General features: G+C 39.2%; 1 protein-coding gene and 1 long non-coding RNA gene across 3 annotated transcripts in view; one reads left to right on the top strand and one right to left on the bottom strand.

Annotated features, from left to right (window-relative positions):
- The window catches only part of LOC147017675 (extracellular calcium-sensing receptor-like), a 57,514-nt gene extending 53,829 nt beyond the window's left edge, over positions 1 to 3,685 (top strand). The window contains exon 6 of the mRNA XM_085847432.1: positions 2,322 to 3,685. Within this exon, the coding sequence (XP_085703558.1) occupies positions 2,322 to 3,256 (935 nt within the window). The 3' untranslated portion in view covers positions 3,257 to 3,685. The remainder of the gene's footprint in view (positions 1 to 2,321) is intronic.
- LOC147017673 (uncharacterized) overlaps positions 1 to 27,907 on the bottom strand; it is a 91,603-nt gene that overhangs the window by 46,583 nt on the left and 17,113 nt on the right. The window lies entirely within an intron of this gene.

The following is a 27,907-nucleotide window of genomic DNA, read 5'->3' as shown; positions in this document are numbered from 1 at the left end:
GTGTTCCTCTCTGCAACCGTTTGTCGGATTGAGACAAAATTTTCAACATTGGTGCGACTACTCATACACAATGTTTCAATGATAATTCCGACGTCATCGGTCACGTGGTGTTGCAGTCATATTAGAAAAACGGAAAAACTTTGGACCTCTGTATCTCTGAAACCACACCAAGGAAAAAATTGAAACTTGGCACACAACAAGTACTCCCCATGTGGAATGAGTGCAATTTTTATGTCATAGGGGCTCTCGTTATGACGTCATAATTGCATATGTAGAACACTACATCCGATCAGTATGAAAAATTTTGAGGGTCATCTCGGGATAAAATGGTCCACAGAAAAAATTTAATGACGTCATCGGTCACGTGATTCGGCAGCCATATTGTTAAAAAACAAAAACCTTCAAAAATCTCCTTCTCTTAAGTGGTTGAACAAATCGAGGTGAAACTTTACACGTGTGACCAAGCTGTTCATGAGGAACAAAAGATTCACACATATATCAAAGGTCACATGGTTTGGCAGCCATATTGGATTTACCCTCAAACCGATAAAAAAAATACACCACTCATCAAAAAGAAGTCCTGGCGAGTGTCTGCAATCTCTGATTGCTCTTTTTCCTGTTTCTATTTTGCTAATCACTGCCCTGTAGTTTGTGCTCTTTGTAGCCCTTGTTCGATATATACCATCTGTCGATTAATAGTGTTACGGCTGTGGAAATTTGCAATACACCAGAAAGGTCCTCAGGTTAGATATATCGATAAGTTCATGTGTAGTTAGTCCACACCCGTTGTTTAGAGGGAATATGTGTGATTCATCCGGGCTGCGACGCTTTAAGTTAGCCATTTTTCTTTACCTGTCGTTATTTTGGAACAACCATGCCATCTCAACAACCACGCCATCTCAACAACCACGCCATCTCAAAAACCACGCCATCCACACCACAACGCCACTAAAGGAGCAACGAAACCAGCCCCACCCCAATTTCTCCTCCGGTAAACAAGTTTGACGGTTGGAAACCAACTCCCACCCCAATTTCTCTGGAATGTTCCTCCCCCCACCCACGCAGCGCGAAGGGCGGGGCGGGCGCAGGAGAAATAAAAGGGCAAGAGGAGCACCTGGAAAAAGCGCGGATAGCAGAGACTTGGGGCAGTCGTATGGAAGTCTTGGTCATCGTGGTCTTGGTCCAAGTCTGTCGTGGTCCAAGTCTTCGTCGTAGACAGACTTGGGGCAGTCGGTTGGAAGTCTTGTCCTGGTGGCCATGGGGAGAAGGCGTCACGACCTGCCCACCGTTGCAAGGCCCAAGATCAGGCGCGGCTGTCCTATTGGCCGTGGGGAGAAGGCGTCACAACCTGCCCACCGTTGCAAGGCCCAAGATCAGGCGCAGCTACGCTAGTTGCCGTGGGGACGAGACGTTGCGACCTGCCCACCATCGCACCACGAGGGTGCGGGTAAGACCCTTCAGTCTCGTGGGCCTTTTCGGTCATCCACGGCCCACAACCATAAAGGTCTACGGACCCTGTCTACCCCCTTGCCTGTGAGGGAGGTCTTTATTTGTTTTTGTATGCATGCTGTGGCACCGTGTCCTGCCAAGTAGAAACTGTGTAAGTGCTTGTAAATAATAATTATAGTCGGTCGTATTGCTTTTGCATTCTATTTGTTGCTTGTATATTGCATGACTGCCTTGCTTGTGTTGTGTGTGAAATTGAAATAAATGTGCTTGTGTGAAACGTACCCCATTCGTTGCGTCCTTTCCCCATTGGAAGTACCATCTTGTATCGTGGAATGAGTAGTGGGTTTTGAACGCCCGGTAAACAGAATCACATCCGTCGAGGTCGGCGATAACACTGCTCGGTTATCACTGTAGCACGGAACGGACCTCTTAAGCGGTTCGTGTCCTCGGCCGACCTGCGGCGAGGTACGATCGCCCGGTCGACCACTCGCCCAGGTACTTAGGTAGGTCGAATTTGGCGAGCAACCCTATCCTGCACGGGTGGGCAATTGGCACGATCGTGGTGAGGTTAAACCCCCACCCGTGACTGGCTCCTGGTCGTAGTTCCAGGAGGGTCACGAGTGAATTGTCCGTCCGATGGGCGACGCGGCTGCCATTAGAGGTACGCGGCCGATCGCACGCCAGGCGGGCCATAATTCGTAACAATAGCATGGTTTCAGGATATTTTATAAATAGTCAAATGATGCAAGTAAACACAGCTACTTGTTGTTTACAAAACAAGCATAAAGGTTGATGAACAGAGATGCAGGAAGTTTTGTACATCCTCAGATCATAATTTCTTGGTCTTAACTTCCCTCACTGTTTTCTTACAGATGCTGACAACTGTACGCAATGTCCACAAGATTACTGGTCAAATGTAAACCACACACAATGCGTGCGCAAGATTGAAGACTACCTGGCATGGAACAGCCCCCTCGGGATCATATTTGAGATAATCAGCGCGTTTTGCCTGTGCTTGACCATCTTTGCTGCTATCATCTTCATACAGCACCATGATACACCGGTGGTCAAGGCCTCAAATTTTCACATTTGCATGCTATTGCTTTTTGCCTTGGCCTGTTGCTTTCTTAGTGTTTACACATTTTTAGGAAAACCCAACGAGTGGACGTGCATCGCTCGACAGCCCTTCTTCGGAATCAGCTTCTCCCTTGCACTTTCTTGTGTTCTTGTTAAAACGCTACAAGTTATTGTGGCATTTCAATATAACAATCTCCTCTCTGACACACTCAAGCAACTGAAACAGTTGAAACTGTTTATTATTGTCTTGCTGACATCCATCGAAGTTGTTTTATCGGTTACTTGGTATTTCCTTGTTTCTCCTCATCCTCTCAAGAACTCTCAAATATATCCTGGTATAATATACCTGCAGTGCTTTGATGACCCAATGTATTATTTTTCCACTATAATTGCATACATTTACCTTTTGGGTTTCATCTGTTCTATTCTGGCATATCTTGTACGCAAACTGCCTGAAAACTTCAATGAGGCAAAATTCATTATGTTTGGCGTTTTCATTTACTTCCTGGTGTGGACCTCATTCATCCCGACATACATTGTCACGTTTGGGAAGGTCCGTGTTATCGTTGAAATCTTTGCAATCGTTGCATCAGCCTTTGGGCTTCTTGTGTGCATCTTCCTTCAGAAATGCTACATTATTTTGCTCAAACCTGACATAAATACTGTCGAGCACATTAGGAATTCTACATTTAGCCACATCATCAAGAAGAAGAATAAAAATGTGAAATAGGACTTTTTACAAAGAGCAGTCTCTTTATAATGTCTGCTGTACTCAGGAAGAAAGGGGTAGGTAGTAGGTCTAGAACAATGTACACATGATGTCGCACTGGGGGCGGAGGGGGGTGCAGGATGGGGTTGTGGAGTATGTGATGAATGATAATTTTTGATATACAAATATACACATATTTTCACATTTTTAGAAATTATTTTCCAACATATTTTTTCCCATTCTTCCCCCTCGCCCCAACGAATATTTTCCTTATTTTCCAAGTGTTTGCTTAATTGTCAATTGGCGCGTTATAAATTCTCATTATATTGCAATTTGAGTGTGCGTCTTTCCCCATGAATGATACGTGATAACCCTCCTATGCTCCAATCAATTAATGCTAAATAAGTAAAGATGTGTTGTGATTTAAAAAAATTTTTTTACAGGATCTGATGCTTGTAGTGGAGCTGCCACGCACACGCATCTCAAACACATGAACTTGAACTACAGACGAATACAGGAGACACAACACAGGGGACTGTTAGACGAGACAAACGCAGCCACTGGGCTTGCCGCTACTTCCGGAGGCACTCTGGGTACCAGCAATGCCACAGCAATGGCACTGCCTTTCTAACCGCATTCAGCAGGCCATTTTCTCAGGAAGAATTTCCTCCTCCCCATGGATGCTAACCTACGGGGATTGTCCATGCTCTTATCCTTTTTAAATGCTGAGCATCAAGCAAAGAAGGAGCACGTTTTTAAGTCTTTGGTATGACTCGGCCGAGATTCGATCCGCTGACCTCCCGGACTCAGAGCAGGTGTTCTAACCATTACACAACCAATTGCATCATGAGCAGAGGTACCTGCACCTTGTGCGGAAGTAATTTTGAGTTTAGATATAAGATGATTTGTAATACTGCCTACCACCGACAGCGCTATATGAGACATTTACATCGAGAGAATTGGGGTCTTCCTCCTCACCCTGAACCCCCTACCCTGTAGGTTTGAAAATGTTTTCTTGCATCTCCAATTGCCAAGGGGATTCCAACAGTTTGCAATATGATGGGGTTCCTACCAGTGGGCCAATTTTATTCATGGATAGACAGACAGACAGAAAATACAACTATATATATATATATATATATATATATATATATATATATATATATATATATACATATACATATATATATTGTGACGTCCACGGGACTTGAACAGTCCCGCCAACGTAGAATGAGCCGAAACGATGGAGGCGGTTTATTTTTTATAACCCAAAGATGGCGGTTTTAATCGCTCCACAGCAAACGGGACGAGGAAGGTGGCACGAGTCGCTTTTCACCGAGTTAATAATGTTTATTTCTCCAACCAGAAATAATAATAAGACTCGGCAAGAGGAGGGATCCGGGGCGATTCGACGGGATGGAGGTGTGGGTTCGGGCGTGGGGAAAACACAAACAATTCCAATGGATATACAAATCTCAAACCCTCTAAGGCGCCAGGTACACACACAAACACACACACACACACACACACACACACACACACACACACACACACACACACACACACACACACACACACACACACAAAACGTAGCTGGTCCTGGTGGTCAGGCTGGCCGGTGGTGTAGACGCAACAGTCCCTGGATTGGCGCCGGACAAGCTGGCGTTGCGCTCGTCAGGGGCAGGAGAAACCGTGGTGCTGTCGACCTCCTGGTGTCGGCCCAAGTCCGCTCACAGCCACCAGGGAGCCAGTTCTGGCACCAAGATGCGAGCAGGAGAGGGAGGCAAGTCCGCCCGCCGTTCGGCCCCGTACTCCGAGCCAGCAGAACCCCAGAGCCAACCGAGGTGATGCACGAGGCACAGCAAGGCCACGAGACACGACGAATCGATGAACGTACCAGCCCAATAATAGAGCACGCTCCGAGCCCAACAGCCTCGACAAGACGGTTTCTCTTTATCAATCTTCTTCTTCCACCTCTTTTCCCCGAACAGAACCTTTTTATCCTCGAGTCCTCGTCACTTCCAATCGAGCCGTTTTATTGGCCCTCCACCATTGCCTTCCGCCAATCGTGATCACGGGGCGGAGCCATCCGCAGCACTGTCCTGTTACGTCACGGCAAGCCTCCAGGGAATACTAAAAGGGTTTACGCAGACACACTTACCCTAACCCGTCTCCCTATCTAATTACGTGACAATTATCATTTCCCCCTTGAAGAAATGGACATTTACTCAACAACTTATCACCACTGAATTGCTACTTATTACATCAAGATCCTGGTAAACTCGAACAGCATGGCATACCTAATTAAACATCCTAATTACCCTTTGAATGCATACCCCCCTCAGACGTAACAATATACAAAGAACAGTTGATTCCTTGTCTAATTGGACTTTTTTATGGAGCGACCTTGGACACCCCATTCAATGGTTATTTCCGTTATCAGTTGTATCAAATGATGTCAAAGATACATAACTGAGACATACATAATTAAACAAGTCTGAGTATGATGGGGTCTTGGTTTCCTTAAAATTATGATGCTACAACAATTTCTAATTGGACAGATGTTCTGTGAGCTGTCCATACAATAAAGCAATTAATTATGGGAAGTAAGTTCCCTTACCATTTTGAAAACTGGATGATGCATGTATTTAGAAAACCTTGGCCAATGAGACGCTCCAGTTGAAATTGTTGAAGACAATTGTCTTAATTAATGTGACGACAATAAGAAGTTCATTTATTACCTGTTGACATTTCCTCGCTTAATTACAGAAAGATAGGCGCGATTACTTGTACAACTTTTGATTATTTCCTTATCGTGGTTGGCATAACATACAATTTTGATATATTGACTATATTTGATGAGGAATTTTGTGTTTTTACTTTGTAAACTTTAAGGTTAAGGATATTTGTTGTAGTTGGAGTTAAGGCACATTTTGCATAAGATTATGTTGCTTGTGACAAGCAGGCTTGTCAATAGTTGCAGAGGCAGAAAGGACAAGAAAACAAGATTTAACACCCCCCGTTGGAGGCTTGAAAGATGCCTGGGTTGGATTGGAGTGGGAGACGAGAGTGTGGGAGATAGATATATGGTGAAAAGGAGAACTCAAAGCTAGTTGGAGTGGGCCCATGGGAGGTGCAGCATGTGGAGAAGCACTGATCACATTTGGAGATGCACAAAGCCCAAAGAAAATCCGACTGGACAATGGCTTGGCTGAGGTCACCAGCAGAAAGAGGCACTCTTTGTGAGCTATGAAATCACATCATAGCATTTGAGATGACGAGTCTGATGAGCATTTACAATCCTGCTCACCTGGATTTTCTCATCTCCAGTTCCAAAGAGCCGTGCACCTTTTAGTGAGAAGGCAAGCTCAATATAAGTAAGTTGGAGTTTTGTCTCATGAGATACGCACACGAGGGAAAGCCATCTTGTCACTTCACACCCTTTGACCTCTGATTTGATAACCTTCCCACCATGAATGGTTGTGAAAAATCTACCTTGTATGATCGGAGTATGTCACCTTGTGAATTGGAGCATGTGGAGCAACAGATGCTGTTTCACCACATCTTCCAGATTTAATTGTCTGCATCATCATCATCATCATTCTTCTTCTTCTTCTTCTTCTTCTTCTTCTTCTTCTTCTTCTCCCATTCTCAATGCTATTCTCTCAACACTGGTACAATGCAGTTCCATGAAGGACATTTGTTGTGCTTAGATCAGATTACAATCAGGTTAAAGCTTGGTTTGCATGGTTTTATTGTTACTCCATTGTGATTTGGATCTGAGATTTTCTAATTATAATAAAGACATTTATTCTTCACTCCAGGCATTCTATTGTATTTGATGTCCATTGAACCACTTATCTTGGACTTATTACTGAATGGCTATTTGAATACCAGAGGAAAAAGTTAATCAACACGATATAACAAGTGAAAATGTGATGTATTATTTCTGTTTTGGTGTACCTTCATCTGCAGCTCGATGAAGTACTGCTCTCCACTCTGGGCTGGATCCCCAGCCTCACATTGTGCTGAGGTTGATGGCATGGAAGCAAAGGCCTTTATGATTATTGGAATCTCCCATGATGAAGCTGAGTCCATGGGTCTGTCATTTCACCATTGCAGACAGCTTGGTGGTCTCTGTCCTCTTCCACCTCATTTCTGGTCTTGCACCCTCTGTTCCTTCTGTGCTTTGCTCGCCTTCCCTTCTCCCACCTCCCCTGCCCCCCTCCCCCAGGTGACTGCAGGACACATGCGGTCCACCAGCAACCCCCTCCTCGTGAAACTGCCTAAATCCAGAACCAATGCTCACCTCCACTCGTTGGTTCCACTTTTTCCCACCTGTGGAATCGCCCTTCACACTCGCTTCAATTTCATCCTTCCATCCTGGTCTTCAAGACAGCTGTTCACCACCATCTCACGTCACCCCCCCCCCCATCAAAAACCATGATCTTTTCGACACCCGTTAAACCACCCCCACCCTCCCAAAAATTTGCTTATGTATCCATATTGTCCACCCTTTGCATTCTCCCTTACCCCTCATTATTACCTGCATCTCTTGTTTGACCATCTCCATCGAATCTCTCCCTCTGCCCTGCTGTTGGTGTTTCCCCTTTTTACTGCTATTCCCTTTATGTTGCATCATTGCTCTTTCATAAGCCTAGACCATGTGTGTGTATACATCTGTGTGTACATATATATATATATATATATATATACATATACATATACATATATATATATATATATATATACATATATACATATACATAAAAGAAAGACCCACCCACATCTCTCACCTGTGAACGGAGGGAATAGCCAATCAGTTAATCAACGAAACCCATCAACTACATCACTTAATCAACTAAACTCAGGTGGCTAGGATTATATAAATAATTGACACCAACCACACTCCTCGAGCCGAAGAAGCTGCACAAAGCAACACAAAAAGTCTGATGCAAGGAAGGTGCTTTGCTGTTTCAAACCCTTCCCAGAGTTCCTCCACAGCGAAAAGATGTTCACACATAATACACACATGAGAATCCCAATGCTACACACCCCCTCAGCTGCCAGACCAGTTTCATCGCTTTTGGCGAATCATCAGCAACAGCACAGACAGCAATGCATACCAATGAGGCTTCCAAGCATGTACCATGTGCAAACGTCAAAAGCAGTCAATATATAAATAATAAAGAAAGACACACTGCCTGGACGCTTCCGGAGATGAACACCATCCAGACGTGTTCGGAGACAAACACCGCCCGGACGTGTCCGAAGATGAACACATCTGGATATGTCCAGAGACAGAGACAGACAGAGAGAGAGGAGGCAGGAGGATGGTACTGCACTGTATTGGGAAGGGTACGGTAGAGCAAGGAAGAGAGGGAGAGATAGAGATAGAGATAGTAAGCAGAAAGAATATGTTATGCTTAATGGACAACACACACACACACACACACACACACACACACACACACACACACACACACACACACACACACACACACACACACACACACACACACACACACGCTTGGCAGACATCAGCAATTTTTGGGGAATCGGCAGGTTGGAGTCAGTGTGATTACCAATTACAGTACTTACTGTGTACAACCCAGAAACTTTGAGTAGCTTTCACCGAAAGAGAACGTTGCATTTATATTGACGTTTCAGCGATATGTTTACAAACATTATTCTTTACGATCGACAATGGGCGCTCGGCAAGTGGCTTAAGCACTTATGCAAGTGCTCCCATTAAATGGTTGATAAGGAACAGTTGGCCAGGCTGTCGCTGCATATCATAAAGGATCCCTTTAACTTTAAAGCCTGTCTTCACAGCGCACGCAGCAGTTGAAGAAATAAAATGAATTCATTGACATAATGACTTTCTCCACAAAAGAGTTGCAGCTTAATGCAGAACAACCCTGGAGACATCGCAAGGTTCAATCGCCCTTGAAATAAACATGACAGAAAATGCGCCATGTTGCCTGTTCGTCTGTGCACGTGTCACGTGGTACATCGGTTCGAGGTCTGTGCAAACGTTATAACTTTTTTTTAAACACATCCGTTTTTTTTTTTACCAGATTTGTTTTGATTCACTTGAGAGCACCTCGCGAAACCTCCGAAAATATCGACATAGATCTGGCAGACGCTTTGGATAGGCAGTCACTCAGGGGGACAGGGGTGATGTCTTGCAGTGAATACGTGAAATCATATAACTTAATGAAGCTGGTTAATTTTGTTCACTCAATATAATTCTCCAAACAGTAGAAAAAAGTAAGTTTAATGCTTTGGAAATTTCACATATTCTTCTGCATGTATTGAGAAGGAAGGAACATTGCCTTGCTTGCTGAAAGTAAATAGGTATATCCGTTTAGTTATAAGACTCGATATGTCTTTAAATTATCAGATTTCACAACAGATTTCGACACTTGTTTAGTCTGGACGTTATCTGATCCTCAAAACCGAAATAATATTTCGATAATATACTTTAATTAGTCCGTGAGAGTAGATCGTGGGCAATCGTATCATATAATGCATGAAATCACTCCAAGATCCTAATTTGAAAACTATAGGACTTACAAAAGCAATGTAAACAATGTTTCATACCTATGATGAACAGGATTTCGATCATATGAGTGAGGAAAGTGAAAAGAAAAGAAAAACCTATCGTTAAAAAATCGTTGTGGCCTGTTCCAAGTCAAGGCATGGTTGAGCAGGCCAAAAAAGATGGCGGCTTCAAACCCCAGCGAGGTTACCCAGGAAACGCCTTCAGACCCGAGAGAGCGAGGTGGCCGAGGATCGCCAGATGAAGGATATAATTTAATAATGGCGTTAATTATCTTCCAAAGAGGTGTTTTAATTAACCCAAACACCCATTTTTCATCCTTGCACTTCCATGGAGTTTTCTTAGTATGCATGCGAAGTTATGGTTTTGGGGTTATGGAGGAGACACACTCACACAAACGCACATACACACACGCACATACACACACGTACATACACACACGTACATGCACACACGTACACGCACATACACGCGCACACACAAGTGTGTGCACGTGGATACTTTGAGACCTGAAACAGCATCTGTTGAAAGAGCATCATACATGAGAAACCCACTTTGGTGGGTTTCGTATATATGTATGTATGTATGAATGTACATATGTATGTATGTATGTATGTGTGTATGTATATAATATGTGTGTATGTATGTATGTGTGTATGTATGTATGTATTCATGTATGTACGAATGTATGGATGTACATATGTATGTGTGTATGTATATTGTATATAATATGTATATTATGTATGTATGTATGTGTGGATGTATATAATATGTGTGTATGTATGTGAGTTTGTATATAATATGTGTATGTATGTATGTATGTGTGTATGTATGTATGTGTGTATGTATATAATGTTTATGTATGTTCTGTATGTATGTATTCATGTATGTACGTATGTATGTATGTACATACGTATGTATGTGTGTATGTATATAATATGTGTGTATGTGTGTATGTACTGTATGTATGTATGTATGTATTCATGTATGTACATATGTATGTATGTATATCATATGTGTGTATGTATGTGTGTATGTGTGTATGTATGTATGTATATAATGTGTGTGTATGTATGTGTGTATGTATGTATGTATATAATGTGTGTATGTATGTATGTGTGTATGTATGTATGTACGTGTATGTATATAACATGTGCATGTATGTATGTACGTATGTATGTATGTGTATGTGTGGATGTATGGATGTGTGTATGTATATAATATATGTATGTATGTACTGTATGAATGTATTCATGTATGTACGTATGTATGTATGTATGTATGTATGTACATACGTATGTACGTGTGTATGTATATAATATGTGTGGATGTATGTTTGTATGTATGTATGTATGTGTGTATGTATGTGTGTATGTATATAATATGTGTGTATGTGTGTATGTACTGTATGTATTTATGTATATATTCATGTATGTACATATGTATGTATGTATATCATATGTGTGTATGTATGTGTGTATGTGTGTGTATGTATGTATGTATATAATGTGTGTATGTATGTGTGTATGTATGTATGTATATAATGTGTGTATGTATGTATGTGTATGTATGTATGTACGTATATGTATATAATATGTGTATGTATGTATGTATGTATGTATGTACGTATGTATGTATGTGTTTATGTATGTATGTACGTATATATGTATGTGTATGTGTGGATGTATGGATGTGTGTAAGTATATAATATATGTATGTATGTACTGTATGAATGTATTCATGTATGTACGTATGTATGTATGTATGTATGTACATACGTATGTACATGTGTATGTATATAATATGTGTGGATGTATGTTTGTATGTATGTATGTATGTGTGTATGTATGTATGTGTGTATGTATGTATGTGTGTATGTATGTATGTATGTATGTGTGTATGTCTGTATGTGTGTATGTATAATGTTAAGAATTTCAGTCCGCCCGGCGTGTGATCAGCCACGTAACTCGAATCGCGACCACGTCGCCCACCGAAACGGACAATTCAGTCGTGAGCCTCCTTGGAACTACCACCAGGAGCTAGTCACGGGTGGGTCTTTCGACCACACCACAATCGTGCCAATCGGCCACCCGTGCAGGATAGGGTTGTTTGCCAAACTCGACCTACCTAACTAAGTACCTGCGCGAGTAGTTAACCGGGCGATCGTACCTCGCCGCTGGCCGGCCAAGGACACGAACCACTTAAGCGGTCCGTTCCGTGCTTCAGTGATAACCGAGCAGTGTTATCGCCGGCCCCGACGGACGTGATTATTTACGGGGTGCTTACACCCCTCTACCAATTCCTTCCGTGATGCAAGATGGAACTTTCAAACAAGGGAAAGGACGCAACGAAACGGGGAACAGTTCAACAAGCACATTTATTGCACACTCAGACAAGCACGTATTTTACAGCCATACAGAAAACCATGCACGTATAAGAACAGTCAAGCAAGCAAATGCAGAATTACCATCGAATATTTATTCACACAATTACTTAAACAGTTTTACTTATAAGACGGCGCCACCACATGCATTTATACAAAAGCAAAGAAAAAAGCCACCCTCAAAGGTGAGGGTGACAGACAGGTCTGTGGACCAAATGTGCGTGGAACCTGGATGAGCGGCCAGGTCCACTAGACCGAAGGGTCTTACCCGCGCCCTCGTGGCACGATGGCGGGCAAGCCGTGATGTCAGCGTAGCTGCGCCTGGCTTCGTGCCCCTGGCGTGGCCGGTGAGCTCTCTCCGGCGTTCTCCGCGCAGGCACGTGTTTCACTGTCAGTACCACGGTTGGGGAGGGGAATGGACGGGGTTACCGGTGCTTTCTTAGCGCGGAGCTCGGTAAGGGAGAGGGGAATTGCTGACGCTCTGTCCAACGAGTTGACGCTCTGGACCGCACTGGCTCCGGCGAACTCCTCTTGGCTGTGGCCTCCACTATGCCCCTTCTCCGGTGGCGGTCCACACTCAGCCCTCCGGTTTGCCTCTGAGCCCTCCTCCGCGTCCCTGCTCCACTCAGCAACTCGCCCTCCTCGCCCCTCAACTTCGACCTAAGCTCCGAGCTCCTTCCTCTCCGTCGATCGGCCCCCATCTGCCTTAAGACTTCAGCTTCGAGCTCCATCTCCCGACTCTGCCCCACCGACACTGCCGCCGTCTGCCTCTTCGAGCTCCGTCCTGTTCTCCGACCCCTCAAGACTGCCACTGCCGACACTGCCGCCGTCTGCCATCTCGAGTTCCGTCTTGTTCTCCGACCCCTCCAGACTGCCGCGAGCTGCGTTGTGCTCGCGCTTATATGGGCCGGGGGAGGAGTGCATATGTAAATTTGTGGATCACAGTGGGTTTGAAGGCGGGGCTGCACCACCTGATGCTCAGCCATTGGATGGATGAAAAGTGGGCGTGAATCATTCCTGATCCGATTTCTTCTTCGAAAGGATCCCATTCACAACCCATGGCACGATGTTCGGTAGAAAGGCGAAGGTGGTGGGAGTTTGCTGTGGTGGTTTGGGAAGGGTGTTGGCGGTGGCGATTTGGTTGTTGGGGGATGATTGGTCCAAAATAACAACAGCAAAAGAAAAACGGCTATCTCAAAGGATCGCAGCCCTGTGAACACGGAAATTCCCTCGAAACAACGGTGGGGAAATCTAACTACACATATACTTATCGTCATAACTGATCTCAGGTCCTTTATGGTGGTCTGCGAATTTCCACAGCCGTAACAATATAATATGTGTATGTATGCATGTACATATGTATGTGTGTGTATGTATGTATGTATTTATGTGTGTATGTATGTACGTGTGTATGTATGTATGTATGTGTGTATGTATGTATGTATGTATGTGTGTATGTATGTAATATGTGTGTATTTATGAATGCATGTATGTATGTGTGTATGTATGTAATATGTGTGTATATATGAATGCATGTATGTATGTGTGTGTATATATATAATATGTGTATGTATGTATATATGTATGTACGTATGTGTGTATGTACGTATGTATGCACGTATGTATGTATGTATGGATGTGTGTATGTATGTGTGTGTATGTGAGTGTATGTATGTGTGTATGTGTTTGTGTGTGTATGTATGTATGTGTATGTATGTATGTGTGTGTATGTATGTATGTATGTGTGCAGGTATGTGTGTATATGTGTATGTATGTGTGTATGCATGTGTATGTATGTATGTATGTGTATGTATGTATGTGTGTGTGTGTGTATGTGTATATGTATTGTTGTGGTTGGCGAAATTCACAAACCACCATTCAGGTCCCTCAGGTGAGATATCTCTGTAAGTATATGTGTAGTTAGGCCCAAACCTGTTGTTTAGAGGGAATAAATGGCATTCATGCGGGCTGCGACCCTTCTAGATAGCCGTTTTTCTTTTACTATCTTTATTTTGGACCATCCGCCATTACTACCACCACCAACCACGTCTCAACAGCCATCACACAACAACCACCAACCGCAACGCCGCTTCACGACAACAGCCACGACCTTTACCGTCACAACTCGCCACCATCGTATCACCACCATTCTTGCGCCACTTGTGGGCACCGATACTGGACTCGTGCAGGGCGCGCACCGAGCAGCGTGTTCAGAAACATCACAGACTTTCCGAAGAAAACGGATCAAAAACGACTCACGCCCACTTCTGTTCCGTCCTATCGGTGAGCGTGGGGCGATTTGGCCCCGCCTCCAGGGCGTTGGAGTGTGGTCGCTATATGCAAATTCATGGATCAAAAAGCATTCACGCCCACTTTTCCTCGGTCCAATGGGGAGCCAGTTAGAGGTGAAGGGTCGGAGGTAAAGGGTCAAAGGTGAAGGAGCGAGGCCACGGGGGATATAAGGGGACGCGTTCGTCAGTTCGCAGTTGGGAGTTCGCGGAGCCAGTGAAGAGTTGGGACGAGTCAAGAGAGGAGACGGAGAGGGCGATCGGACGAAGCTGTGGAGAGGCGGCGGCGGCGAAGGCGGTTGAGGGGGTGCTCGCGTCGGATTCGAGGAGCTGCGGAGGGAGAGGCCGGCGGCGCGACCGAGGTCGTGGTGGAGACGCTCGTCGCGGGACCCGAGACAGGGAGATATCCTCCTTTCCCCCAAGCATCAACAACCCCCTCCTGTTTCCCCCCGCACTGAGATAGTGCGACAAGGGGGCCCCTTTCCCACCCCCTACCAGACACTGTCCGCGAGGCCCGTGAAGTTGGGGCGCCACCGCCACTTTGCGTCTCATCATCAGACGGGTAGGCCCGACGCGGTCTCGGCCCCAGGCCCGCCTACCCCCCTCATCCTTGAGGGTGGTCCTTTTCTTTTGCTTTGGGTATATGTGTTGTCAGCGCCGTCTGTGAAGTAAAATTGTATAAGTGTTGCCGTGTGCTCGGTAGTCGGATAGCTCTGCATTGTCTTCTTCTTTTATATTTGCTTTTTGTGTAATATTGTGTTTCTTCTTCTTTTACATTTGCTTTTGGTGTAATTGTATATGTGTGCTTTCCGTTCATCGCGAAATAAATGTGCTTATTGTTGAACTGTTTTCCCATTTCGCTTCGTCTTTTCCTTTATTGAATCTCCATCTTACTTCACGTAAAGGGTTGGTCGTGGGCTAAAACGCCCACGAAACGCCCATTAATTGAACCGTCGGGGCCAACGATAACACCGCTCGGTTATCCCGATAGTACGGAACGGGTCGCTTAAAGTGGCCCGTGTCCGAAGTCGACCTGCGGCGAGGTGCGATCGCCCGGTCTACCCTCCGTGTGGGTACTTAGGTAGGTCGAATTTGGCGAGAAACCCTATCCCACGCGGGGGGCGATTGGCACTATCGTGGTGAGGCCGAAAGGTCCACCCGTGACTAGTTCCCGGCGTTAGTCCGAGAGGGTCACGACTGGATTGTCCGTCCGGTGGGCGACGTGCCGCGATTCGAGTTACGTGGCCGTTCGCACGCCGGCGGGCGCGAATCCGCAACAGTATGTATGTATGTGGGTATGTGTATGTATGTATGTTTGTGTGTGTATGTATGTATGTGTGTATGTATGCATGTGTGTATGTATGTATGTATGTATGTATGTATGTATGTATGTATGTGTGTTTATGTATGTATTTATGTGTGTTTATGTATGTATGTGTGTGTTTATGTATGTATGTAGGTGTGTGTATGTATGTATGTATGTGTGTATATGTATGTATGTATGTATGTGTGTATATGTATGTATGTATGTATGTGTGTATGTACGTATGTATGTGTTTGTATGTTTGTACGTATGTATGTATGTTTGTACGTACGTACGAATGCGTGTATGTGTGTTTGTTAGTCTACTCGTCCTACACTTCTGGCCCAATTACATCCAGACTTACTACGCAGGATCAACATGACCCCAATTAATGTGTTGAGGTGTTTTTACAGCGCGTGCTCTGTATACAATTGCACTGAGTTTGAAATGTCCCTGGCGTCTTCCACCTCGTCTCCGGTGGGTCCGGTGCCCCCCCCCCCCACCACGTGCCTCAAGACGGCCAATGACGGCCGTCCGGTAGATGCAGTGCATAACCTCAACAGAAATGGCGACAATTGATGGAAATACCCAAATATTTCAATGGAAATTTGTGAAACTAATGTGTTATATATTTGAAAACCATTTAATTCATTGCTTGACGGAAAAAAACGAAGAAACGCTCCCCTGATGTACGAACGAACGAACGAACGAACGAACGAACGAACGAACGAACGAACGAACGAACGAACGAACGACGTCATTTCCGTCCACCATGGCATTTCGTGCCGAACGCAGAAAGCTAAGTTCTTCTTCTGCCATCATTCTCTTTAATATTCGCCATAAACAAGTGTTTCGTCATGCATTAGTAGTTGAAATTTACTTACAACAAGAACGAAAAAATAATCTCCTCAGATTCAACAAGAATGAAAAAAAAAAACCCCGAAAACATCATGTGCAGGACAAGACCAATCGAGCTGAAGGAAATGATACTGTAACTGCACTGCTCCTGATTGGCCAAAGGACACCACGTGTGTTGTGTGGGCGGTGTTATGCACGAGGATTCCAGGCTTAGTTCTTCTTATGCCATCATTCTCTTTAATATTAGCCAAAAACAAGTGTTTTTTCATGCATTAGAAGTTGAAATTTACTTACAATCATTCTTTTGCGGCCTCCTGCCACGCTGTATCGAACAATTTCATTCCTTCCGTTATATATATAAAGTTGCTTATCACAATAATAACAAGATTTTTACATTTCAAATATTAAGTACGCTTTTTAATTGTTTTTCAACTGAAAAAGCATAAATTGCATATTTTAACATTAGTGAACTCATTTGATTCACCACACGCGCTGTATTGAAGGATTTCACTTGTTATCTCTGCCGGTGGTCTTGGGGGAGGAGGGAGGGACACGAATTCTCGATGTGAATGTATATCGTGTAGCGCCCCCTCCAGGTGGGGAGGGTATTACAAGTTCAGCCATTCACCGTTCAGTTTTCCTCTCCCCACGTTTTCCAGTACAGTGAGGTGTTTTGAATTAGAAGCAGGAATAGAAGTGTGTTTTTGCTTCATGTACGGAACCCTGGTTATTTATTTTTTGCCGATACAGAGCTGTCAGCTGCCTATACACCACCCCGATCAAGGCATGCACAGAAGAACATGGTGCGTTCTTGGAACAAGATCACTGACAGGGCAGGTCGCTGCGAGTATATCAAAATTCTAAATGAACGAGGACACTCGGTAGAGCGCATACCTCCGTCACGCAATGCCTGATCCACGAGAACATATTGGGCCCGTTACATTTTTGAAATATCATGCGATACACTTTATTATATCATTTTTGGCCCAATCTCTCAATGGTTAAGAATCACTTTTAAAATTCCGGTAGAGTAGTCGGATACGGTTCTGGATCTTCACCAAAACCTAATCAGTTCGTTGTTGTCACAAACCCAACCTGTCCACCAAATTTCATCCGAATCCGTCCACAAGGTTTTGAGATTTCCTGCACACAAACAAACAAGCAGTCAGAGATTGGTACTAACGAAATCGTCAACTTGACCTCTGACCTTGTCTAATAAAAGCTGTCTCTGGAGAAGGAAGCGACGCAAACCAGAAGTTTCTACGATGATTCTGTATCAAACCATCAAAAATCGAATGTTTTGGATGTTTGACTTCACTGTGACCTTAACCCTTGACCAATTTTGACCAAAATCTAATCAGCGCTAGCCACCACCCTCCTGAATAACGTGGTGTAATTTGACATTGGTAGCTTCTTCCGTTCTCGAGTTATCATTTTTTGGACGTTTGACCTCACTGTGACCTTGACCTTTGACCGATTTTGACCAAAATCTAATCAGCACTCGCCAACACCCTCCTGAATCACGGGGTGTAATTTGACATTGGGAGCTTCTTCTGTTCTCGAGTTATCTGTACCAAAACATCAAACATCGAATATTTGACCTCACCGTGACCTTTGACCGATTTTGACGAAAATCTAATCAGCACTAGCCATCACCCTCCTGAATCACGTGGTGTAATTTGACATTGGTAGCCTCTTCCGTTCTCGAGTTATCGTGCCTACAAACAAACAAACAAACAAACAAACAAACTAACAAACAAACAAACAAGCAGTCATAGACTGGTACTTACGAAATTGTCAACTTGACCTCAGTAGGGTGAATATACTGGTTCTGGCTCACTTTTCCCCATGTAAATGAATGGGGGATTTTCAGCGATTCATATTTTTTTTTCTCTAAAAATAAACCCCCTTTTTATCCCAAGGTATATTTATTTGTCTCCCCTTTTAACCTGGGGACAATTTTTTTTCTTCAAATAATCCATACAATAAGATAAAGATTTGTTGAAGGTGATTCGAAAGAAATATCTAAAACGTCTAAGCCTCGGGACACTCTTTATCAAATAACCGATGCATATTGTTTAGCTCACTCATTGAACCTATAAAGATTTGTTCATTCTCAAATTCCTTCAATAGTCTAATTTTCTTTGCACAATAATCCCCATCTAAAATATTGAAAAACAAAACATTTGAATCTTTATATTTTTTAAGATACCCCTTTTGTGCCATTACGAAATGATAAACTTCTCTTAATGCTCTTGTTTGACCACCTCCTGAGCCACATATCATTTTGAGATTATAGTAAATTGTTTTTTCATTGTTCAATTGATAACCATCAAAGTTTTCAGTCCATTCAAGGATATTCATTTTTTTCTTTACATCCTCTAACTTACTACTTTTTAAATTGATTCGCTTATTTGTTTTATTTACCTTTGTTTTAGTTATTTTTTCAATAAGACTTATTTGATATTTTTCACATTCATTATGTTTTCCATTTATATACCAAGACTGAGATTTTCTCCACTCTTTAGTTTGATTAATACTTGGTTTGACCATTTATATATTGCAAAAAAACGCGGCGGTAGCCCTTAAAAAACCCTAACCCATCTTCCCATCGTTAAAACACAATCTATTTTATACATTCTATCATACAATATCCATATGGAACACAATCTATTCCATTATCTAAAATAAATCTCTTATCATCAAAGGCTCCTAATGCCTTTTTATTTACTTCTTCACTATATATGTTATGTTTATAACTTCTTATTGTATTCATTTTCCTATATTCTTCTTTCTTATTCATCAAACAATTATAATAATTTCTAAAAGTTATTGATTTCTTTATTACATATTTCTTTATTCCCTTTAACCTCTTATCAATCTGATCACCATACTTATAAACATATGCCTTTGCTCTCAATCCAATAAACTCACTCATTACTTTTCCACCCAACTCATCCTTAAACTTACCAAGAACCTTTTCATTCTTTTTGGAAAATAACTCACTCTTCTTGCTGAAATTACTTGTATCATATACTCCAATATTTTTCTTCATATCTTTATAAACATCAGTTTTTCAGTATAAAACATCAGTATAAAACATCAGTTTTTATATCTAGGATAAAACTATCAGTGTCCATATACAACAATGAAACATTTTCACCATACTCTTTCTTTAAGTCATTATACAAATAATCATACATCAATATCTTTGATAAATCAAGAACTGCTGTTCCAATATAAATTGGTTTATCCATTACAATACTTTCCTTTTTCATATGAATTGCAGAAAAGTTCTCTGAAAAAACCTCTTCTCTCTCAAAACTTGGTTTATTTATCAATCTCGAAGCTTCTTTCCAAGATGTTGCGAATCTAATGTTTTGCCTGTTTCTAACATTTTCCATAGTCTTTCCAAATACAGCATTATTCATTAATTTATAAAAGTCCCCTTCAAATTTTACTTTTGTATTTGCTATCATATCTGTATTGAATTGAATATACTTTTTCACCCAAGGACATTGTTTAAATTTTAAAACTCTATGAATTTTAGCTACTCTCAATCCTTCTCTCAAAAACTGTTTTAAGCTTCCCTGATGCAAAACATATCCCTCTTTATCATAGAATGTTGTTAATAACTTTTCTGTTGATTTGCCTTTAATATTAAAACTTTTATGATAATCACTGAACCATTCTTTCTTTGGGGTTTCTTTCTCACATGCAAAAGGAAGGTCTTTATGCTTATTATGAAGATCACTCGGGTACCTCAAATCAACTTCAAAATAATAACCTTCTTCTTCGTCATTCAATTCCTCTTGAGAAGAAATAACAATATTCATCAAAGCCTTTTCATAATCCTTTTCTTCCACCCACTCTAATTTACCATAAGGCAGAGATTGAGACATTGCCCATCCATACAAATTATTAGCATCAAAATACATCAAGTAATTACTATCTTTTTCACTATCATAATTTGGAAGATATTTATTATTTGCTTTAGCATATCTTTTTGAACATACTTGTGATATTCCACCTCTCTTGGACTTCTCAATCATCAAAAGCATATCAACATCACTGATTAAATCTATATCTTGTTTTGTCATTTTCAACATTGCACTCCAAGCTAAACCAGGAGCTGTGAAATAGTGGGGAGGATCTAATCCATAACAATTTTTATTATGACAGAGTGATCTAAAAGCTTCAAACACATCAGCGAACAATAAAACATCTGTTTTTAGATATAAATCATGATATTCTCCAATGTTCTTTATCTTAAATATTTTCCATATTTCTTGTGCGTGTTTATATTCCTTATCACTTATCTCTTCTTCATAAAGGTTATTATAGAAACTTTCTTTTGAAGGAAGTTGTGTTTCTTTAAATCTCATAAACGAATCCATATAATCATAAGGATAAATTCCCTTACTTGTAAGAATTTTCTCTTTACTTTGAATTTCATTCCTTGTTTGAATTTCCTCTCTCATGAGAATTCCTTCTTTAATCAGAATTTCATCTTTTATCAGAATTTCCTCTTTAGTTAGAATTTCATTCATTGTTCGAATTTTCTTTATAATTAGAATTTCATCTTCAGTTAGAATTTCTTCATTAATTTCCTCATTAATTAGAGTTTCCTCTTTACTTTGAATTCTCTCTTTAATCTGAATTTCCTCTTTAGTGAGAATTTCCTCTTTTGGAAAGAATGAATTAAGATTTGGAAAAGAGTCCGTTTTGCTTAGATTTGATGCGATGTAGGCTAGTGGTGTTCCCATAAACTTGTAAGAATCTAGAAACCTAATATGAGTTAAAGATTTTGTGAATATCATTTTTGTAAATGAAATATACTTTTGACTTGTGTTTGTTATGGCAGAAATATTCCCTGGTGTTTTTAAAAGTTCATTTATAAATAGATGTGTATCATAGTTGGCGCTGTTGTGAAGAAAGACTGGAATAAAAGAAGGTAATTTATAATTAAGATCACAACAGGAATGTGTGGGACCTCTATATTTACCAGTAAGATGACAATGATCCCTAACTTAAGACTCCTTAATTTCCCCCTCACAAATATGACAGATATTGTTCTTTCTAAATTTTAATTTTTCTTCTTTGGTTAATTTCATCGGTTCATTTGTTTCTTTCATTAATTTAGTGAGTTTTATACAATCCTTTTCTAATTGTTTTACAAACTCTTGTGAAGCTTTTTTTCCACTATAATGTTCAAGTTTGTTATACTTTTCTCCAACAGATGATTTGATATAATAACAGAAACCACAAGGAATATGTTTTTGATATTTATTTGTATATGATTCTTTTGGATTAGAAGAAGCAGTATTTATCTTTTTAAGGATACACTCAAAATCAGCGTATATCACAAATGGGTGCATGATAGATTTATTATAATCTTCAAAAGAAATCTTTTCACCAGGTTTAGGCATTGTAATTACAGCTGATTTATGATTACTACAATATTTTGAATGTTGTTCTAATCGTTCTTTTGTATGAAATGAATTAAGACATCGCTTACAAGGATATATTTTGTTTGCTGTTCTGAACACCTGAGAAGAGATTAATCTTGATAAATTATTGATGTATGTGTAATGTGAATTATTTCCAACACTAAAATATAAAAGATCAATGTGTGTTTCTTCATTTTTATAGTTGTTTGAAATTTTTAATATTTGAACTTTGTTTGTATCCGTTAATCCATACACATTAATAGAAAGATCATTCTTTTTCTCAAATTTCGGAATATCTGTTAGTGGCATTGGGAATTTAAAATCTTTAATGTCCAAGGTATTCTCATATTTCATATATTGTTTTACTCTTTCTGAATTACATTTTGGTGGATGAAAGTGAGCAAGAACAGACCAGAGAAAATATTTATTATCATTGTTCTTAATATTAACAACTGCCTTCTTTAGTTTTATTTCTTTTGGTAATTCAATATAAGAAGAAGCTTTAAGAGGGTTTGATTTTAGAATGTGTATATCTAAAAAGATGATTTTTTTTAAATATTGAATCCACTTCCTACCACTGTATTATCAACATCCTCCTCTTGTTTTGATCGTTCTTCATAAACCCCACTATTCAAAAAATCTTGAAATGATGTTATAAAATGAAGATCTGTTCTCATATAAGGAGTTTGTTCTTCATCTTGTCTTTTCATATTCATTTTCACTCCCATATAAAACTTTAAAGTTTTCATTTCTTTTAATGTCTTTTTAATAACTTTTTCAACTTCAGGTTTCACTATTTCAATTGATTCAGCTATTGATGATGGACCGGGTTCTCCAAATTGAAAAATCCTTATTTTTATATGCCCTTTAAATGCCCCATCAGTGTTTTCAATATAATAGTCTCCCTTTACTTTAAACTCATTTTTCTTGTGTTTTTGTGATTGAAGATGTCTATTATAACTACTCTTCAAAACATCCTTTGAGCAGATATCACAATGTTTTCTTTCCAACTCAAGAGGAGATATTTTATGAAATAGATTAAATGTGTGTTTGTTGGTTCGGAGGTGTTTTCTATAATGTTTGTATTTGTGATTACAAACATCGCAGTATGTTGTATTCACCATATTTATATAATAAATCTTTGCTTAAACTAAAATTTTCTTGATGAAAATTTCGTTTATTTTACAGGTGAATCTGTGCTTAAAACCATTTTATCCTCCAACTTTTTCACTTAATAAATACAATGTTTCAAGACACAAAAGACAAGTTTCAATCAATCTCTTCATTTGTTAAAGATACTGAGAAATATGTCAAGGATGTAAAATTGAACAAAGATAAATATAACAACTATTGGATAAAAACAATTATGGTAAATAATATGAGTTCTTCAATTTCCTTCAGTGGAAGGGCTTTTAGTATACCTGGTAGAACATCAATTAAAGTATCTCTAACAAAAGTTTCTCCTCTCCTTCTGGTAATATATTCAAAACTAGAAAAAGCAATGAAACAAGAAAAAGTATCAAAAAACAAAAACCTTATGGATGAAGCTTTAGAAAGAAAAGATAAGACCATCTGTAATATGCAAGGAGAAATTTGTATTTTTTTCAACAACCCTAAAGATGTAAATCCTGATGAAATAAAGGATGTTAATATATCAGGTGAAATGACATTTCGTTCAATAGTAGTTAACGATCATTTTAAAATTACCTTTAATATAAAAAATGTTGTCGTTTTTAAATTAAAAAAAAAAAATCTGGTAATGAAAAAAAGTATATTGATATCGATGGTAATATTATTAAATATGAGTCAATATACAACTGAAAGTATAGATGAATTTCAGTTTAAGTAAAGTTTTACTTTATAAATATGCTAGACTTTCCTGATTCTCCATATGACAAATTTGAGAATTGTCCTGCGTGTGAAAGACGGGGATTAAACACAGAGTCAAAAGCCTATAAACAATGTATATTCTGTGATTATCTTCTAATTAATGATAATAAAAAATATAAAAAGGAAAATAATTCTTTTAGATTTACACCAAAAATGAATTACTTTACAAGATTGATTGGAGAAATGAATGTAAAGTATGAGGGTGATAACACACCTTTCCTTACAAGGGAAGAAACTGAACGTATAAGAGAAATGTTCAAAGGATTGTTGTTATATATTATTCATGGATGTAATTTTCAGGGAAATATCAACACAAGATATTGTATAAATAAAATAATGGATTATCTTGAAATTAAACCTGAACTTAGGATAAAATATAGAGTTTCTAAAAAAGCCAATAATAAATTAAATAACCTGTTTTCCAAATATATAAATGAATGATTTTTTACCCATTTGGGAAAATAAGATAAAATTTAACAACCATAAAAATCTCCCAAATTCATTAAGATGTCTCATAGTTGGTTCAAGTGGATGTGGAAAAACCTGCTTACTTTTAAAGATGCTCCTCACTCCCAACTTTTTAGATTATGATAATTTAATAATTTTCACAAAGTCGAGTTTTCAACCAGAGTATCAACTACTCTCACAAGGTTTTAATGCTGGTCTTCAAAAAGAAGATATAATCGGTTTATTTAAACGTCAAAAAAACCTAAATGATTATAACATTGAAGATATAATTCAACTATTTTGTGATACACAGAGATGTAAAAAGAAATCAAATCCTATAACTTGTATTCTTAGTGATAATACGGATGATATACCGTCTCCCCAAGATTTGGATAAATCAAAAAAGAACCTCGTTATCTTTGATGATTGTGTTAATGAGAGAAACCAAACGGTAATGGACAGCTACTACACAAGAGGGAGACATTCTTCTTGTAATTGTATTTATCTTAGTCAATCGTACTTTCAACTTCCTCGTCGTTCCATCAGAAACAATGCTAATACTTTTATTTTATTCAAGTTAAATTCAATAGATATCAATAATTTTTGGAGAGATAATTGTTCTACATTATGTAGTAAAAAGAAATTTGAGGATTACATGAAGCACATGACTGAAAAATATAAATATATTGTTGTGAAACAAGATGAGATATTAAGGGATATATTTTTTGTTTTATAAACAATTACATATATAAATGACAACTATTATTATAAATCTTGTGGGTAAATCTGCTTCTGGAAAAAAAACTTTCATAAATCAAGGTTCTTGTGTAGTACAAATGAGAATATTGTAAATTTACTTAAAAAAACACCCCGTGATACCCATTGTATCAACAACAACTAGAGCAATAAGACCTGGAGAAGTAAAAGGTGAAGATTATCACTATATTTCAGTGGAGGAACATATGCGATTGAGGAATGAAGGTCAAATATTTGAGGAAGTTTCTCTTGGTACAACAAAATATTCACATTGTAAGAGTGAGTTAAGGAAACTAAAATCTGGTGGTCTTGGGATATTAGAAACTAATCCAGAAGGAACGAGACAAATTATTAAACATCTGAGCGGAGTGAAGATTTTATCATTCGGTTTTGATGTTGATGAAGAAACTCAACGCAAATGTATGAAAAGCAGAGATGAAATTATTAGTGAAGAAGAAATTACAACTCGCATTAATGTTAATAAAGAGTTTGATGAAATATTTAAAGAAAAGGATTTATTTGAACACATCTACTTGAATGATGAAGAAAAGGAAAATTTCCCTGTTGATCTTTACAATTCATTAAATGATATTTTACAATAAATAAATGGATGCAAAAGAAAGAGCAAGAAGATTTAAGGAACATCAAGAGTTGGTTTCAAAAGTTGTAAAACAGCAGGAAGACATAAAGAAGAAACGCAGACAGAAACTAACGGGCGAAGAAGCATTTGAAAGAAAACAAGAGAAATTTATTTAACCACTTTTAAAAACTTCCCAAGAAAATATGAAAGATGTTTCCACAGTTCCCACAGTAGAATATACTCCGAAAAAACTTCAAATGTTAAAAGATTTTGATCAAATGACGGAGGAAGAATTAGAGCATTTTGGAGAATTAAAGGTATATGATGATGAAGGTTTATTTCAACAACTGGAAGAGATTAATCGACCCCCTGATTATATTGTGAATGCTCTTCAAAACAATGAATATTCAGCGGATTCAAAAACCAAAGCAGGACTCATTCCAACAGAACAACCAGCAATATTTCATCTTGTTCAAGAAATGGTATTGATATTTAATGATGAATTAAGGTTCTTGGGTTCTGCTCAACCCCCTGTTAAACTCCGAGATTAATGTTTCTTAACTTAATTAACTAACTCCAAAAGATGGAAGACAAGGTTCAACTGTGAGGGATGAATCAAAGTATATTGATAAACCATTGGATATGAAAAATAATGATGATAGAGTATATATTGATCTGCTGAACACTCTAAATTATAGGGTTAGTATTTCTAGTAAAAGTAGGAAAAATGAGAAGGAGAAACACATTATTCAGGCTTTAAGTATCCTTGGTTTAGGTATTAGTTTTCTTCCAAATGACCCATCGCAATTAGTTAATAGACTGTTATTGTTGTTAGGTAGTAAGAAGGCTGGAAATAACAATTGTTTGAATGAAGCATCAGCCATTTTAGACCAGTTGATGAACATGAAAATAATTAATAAATCTCAATATAAAGACATTTTATCTCATATTAAATAAGATGAGAAGCACAATCCTGAGTTTTAATTTCACAACAAGCGACCACACATCTTCATTCCCATACCCACTACAACTTGACCCAACAAAAGAATATGAGGCATCTTTATTGTCCATGGAAACTTATAATACCTTATTTAATATAACTGATAAAAATGACAAGTTTAGTTATAATCCCGGAAGTGGATACAAAACGATAACGGTCTCACCCGGAGCATATGAGATTTCTCAAATATCTTCCGAAATTGCTCGTCTTATGAAAGAACAGGGTGATGAACCAAAAAATATTGTTATAGACATTCAAAAACATACTTCAAAATCAACGATTAAAGTTAAAAATAACTACAAGGTTGATTTCACAATTGATAATTCATTTAGAGAGTTATTGGGTTTCTCCTCAAAAAAGATTGAAACTAATGGGACGTTTTACAGTGATAATGTCATTCAAATATCCTCAGGAATAAATTCGGTGTTAATTCACTGTGATTTGATTGATGGTGCTTATAATGATGGAAAAAAAATAAATGCAATATTTTCATTCAGCGCATACTCAACCCCAATTGGTTATAAATTCAATACGGAACCCAAAAATTTGGTTTATCTCCCTGTGTCAGGAAAAACCATACACAGAGTAAATTTTAGGATAACCGACCAAGATAATCGTATGATTTCTTTTAATGGAGAAGTTATATCCATCAGAATTCACCTACGTGAAGTTTTCCAATAAATAAGTACGATGGTTATTGTGAGGAAACACGAGTTGGGAAAATATAAAATAATTACAGGGGATGGGATGTTCCTTTCCCCATACTACAAGGGTGAAGGTATGTATCTTGGTTGAGGATACTATAAACCGAAGAGACAAAGGGGTGTTGGACATCAATTTAGAGGAGATGGGATAATTGATACTCTAATGGGTATTGGTTCAACTATTCTTAAACATAAAGATCTAATAGGTTCAACTGCTTCTGCTGTGGGAAATGTAGCAGGTGTTGTAAAGAGCATAAAAGATGCCCAGAAGGAATCTCATAAATTACAAGCAATAAAAGAAATTAAGAAAGGCAAAACTCATTTGTCCCCCCAAGAACGACAGAAAATAATTCAAATACTTGGATCAGGGTTTCAAAAGTTTTAACATCTTTTTTCCTAAATAAATACAAGTATGGAAGCAATTGATAGTATCTATGATTTGGATGAT

Source organism: Eptatretus burgeri, chromosome 11 (assembly GCF_056783735.1).
Source record: "Eptatretus burgeri isolate ZD-2024b chromosome 11, Ebu_testis_v1, whole genome shotgun sequence".
NCBI lineage: Eukaryota > Metazoa > Chordata > Myxini > Myxiniformes > Myxinidae > Eptatretus > Eptatretus burgeri.
This window is presented reverse-complemented; position numbering and strand designations above follow the sequence as displayed.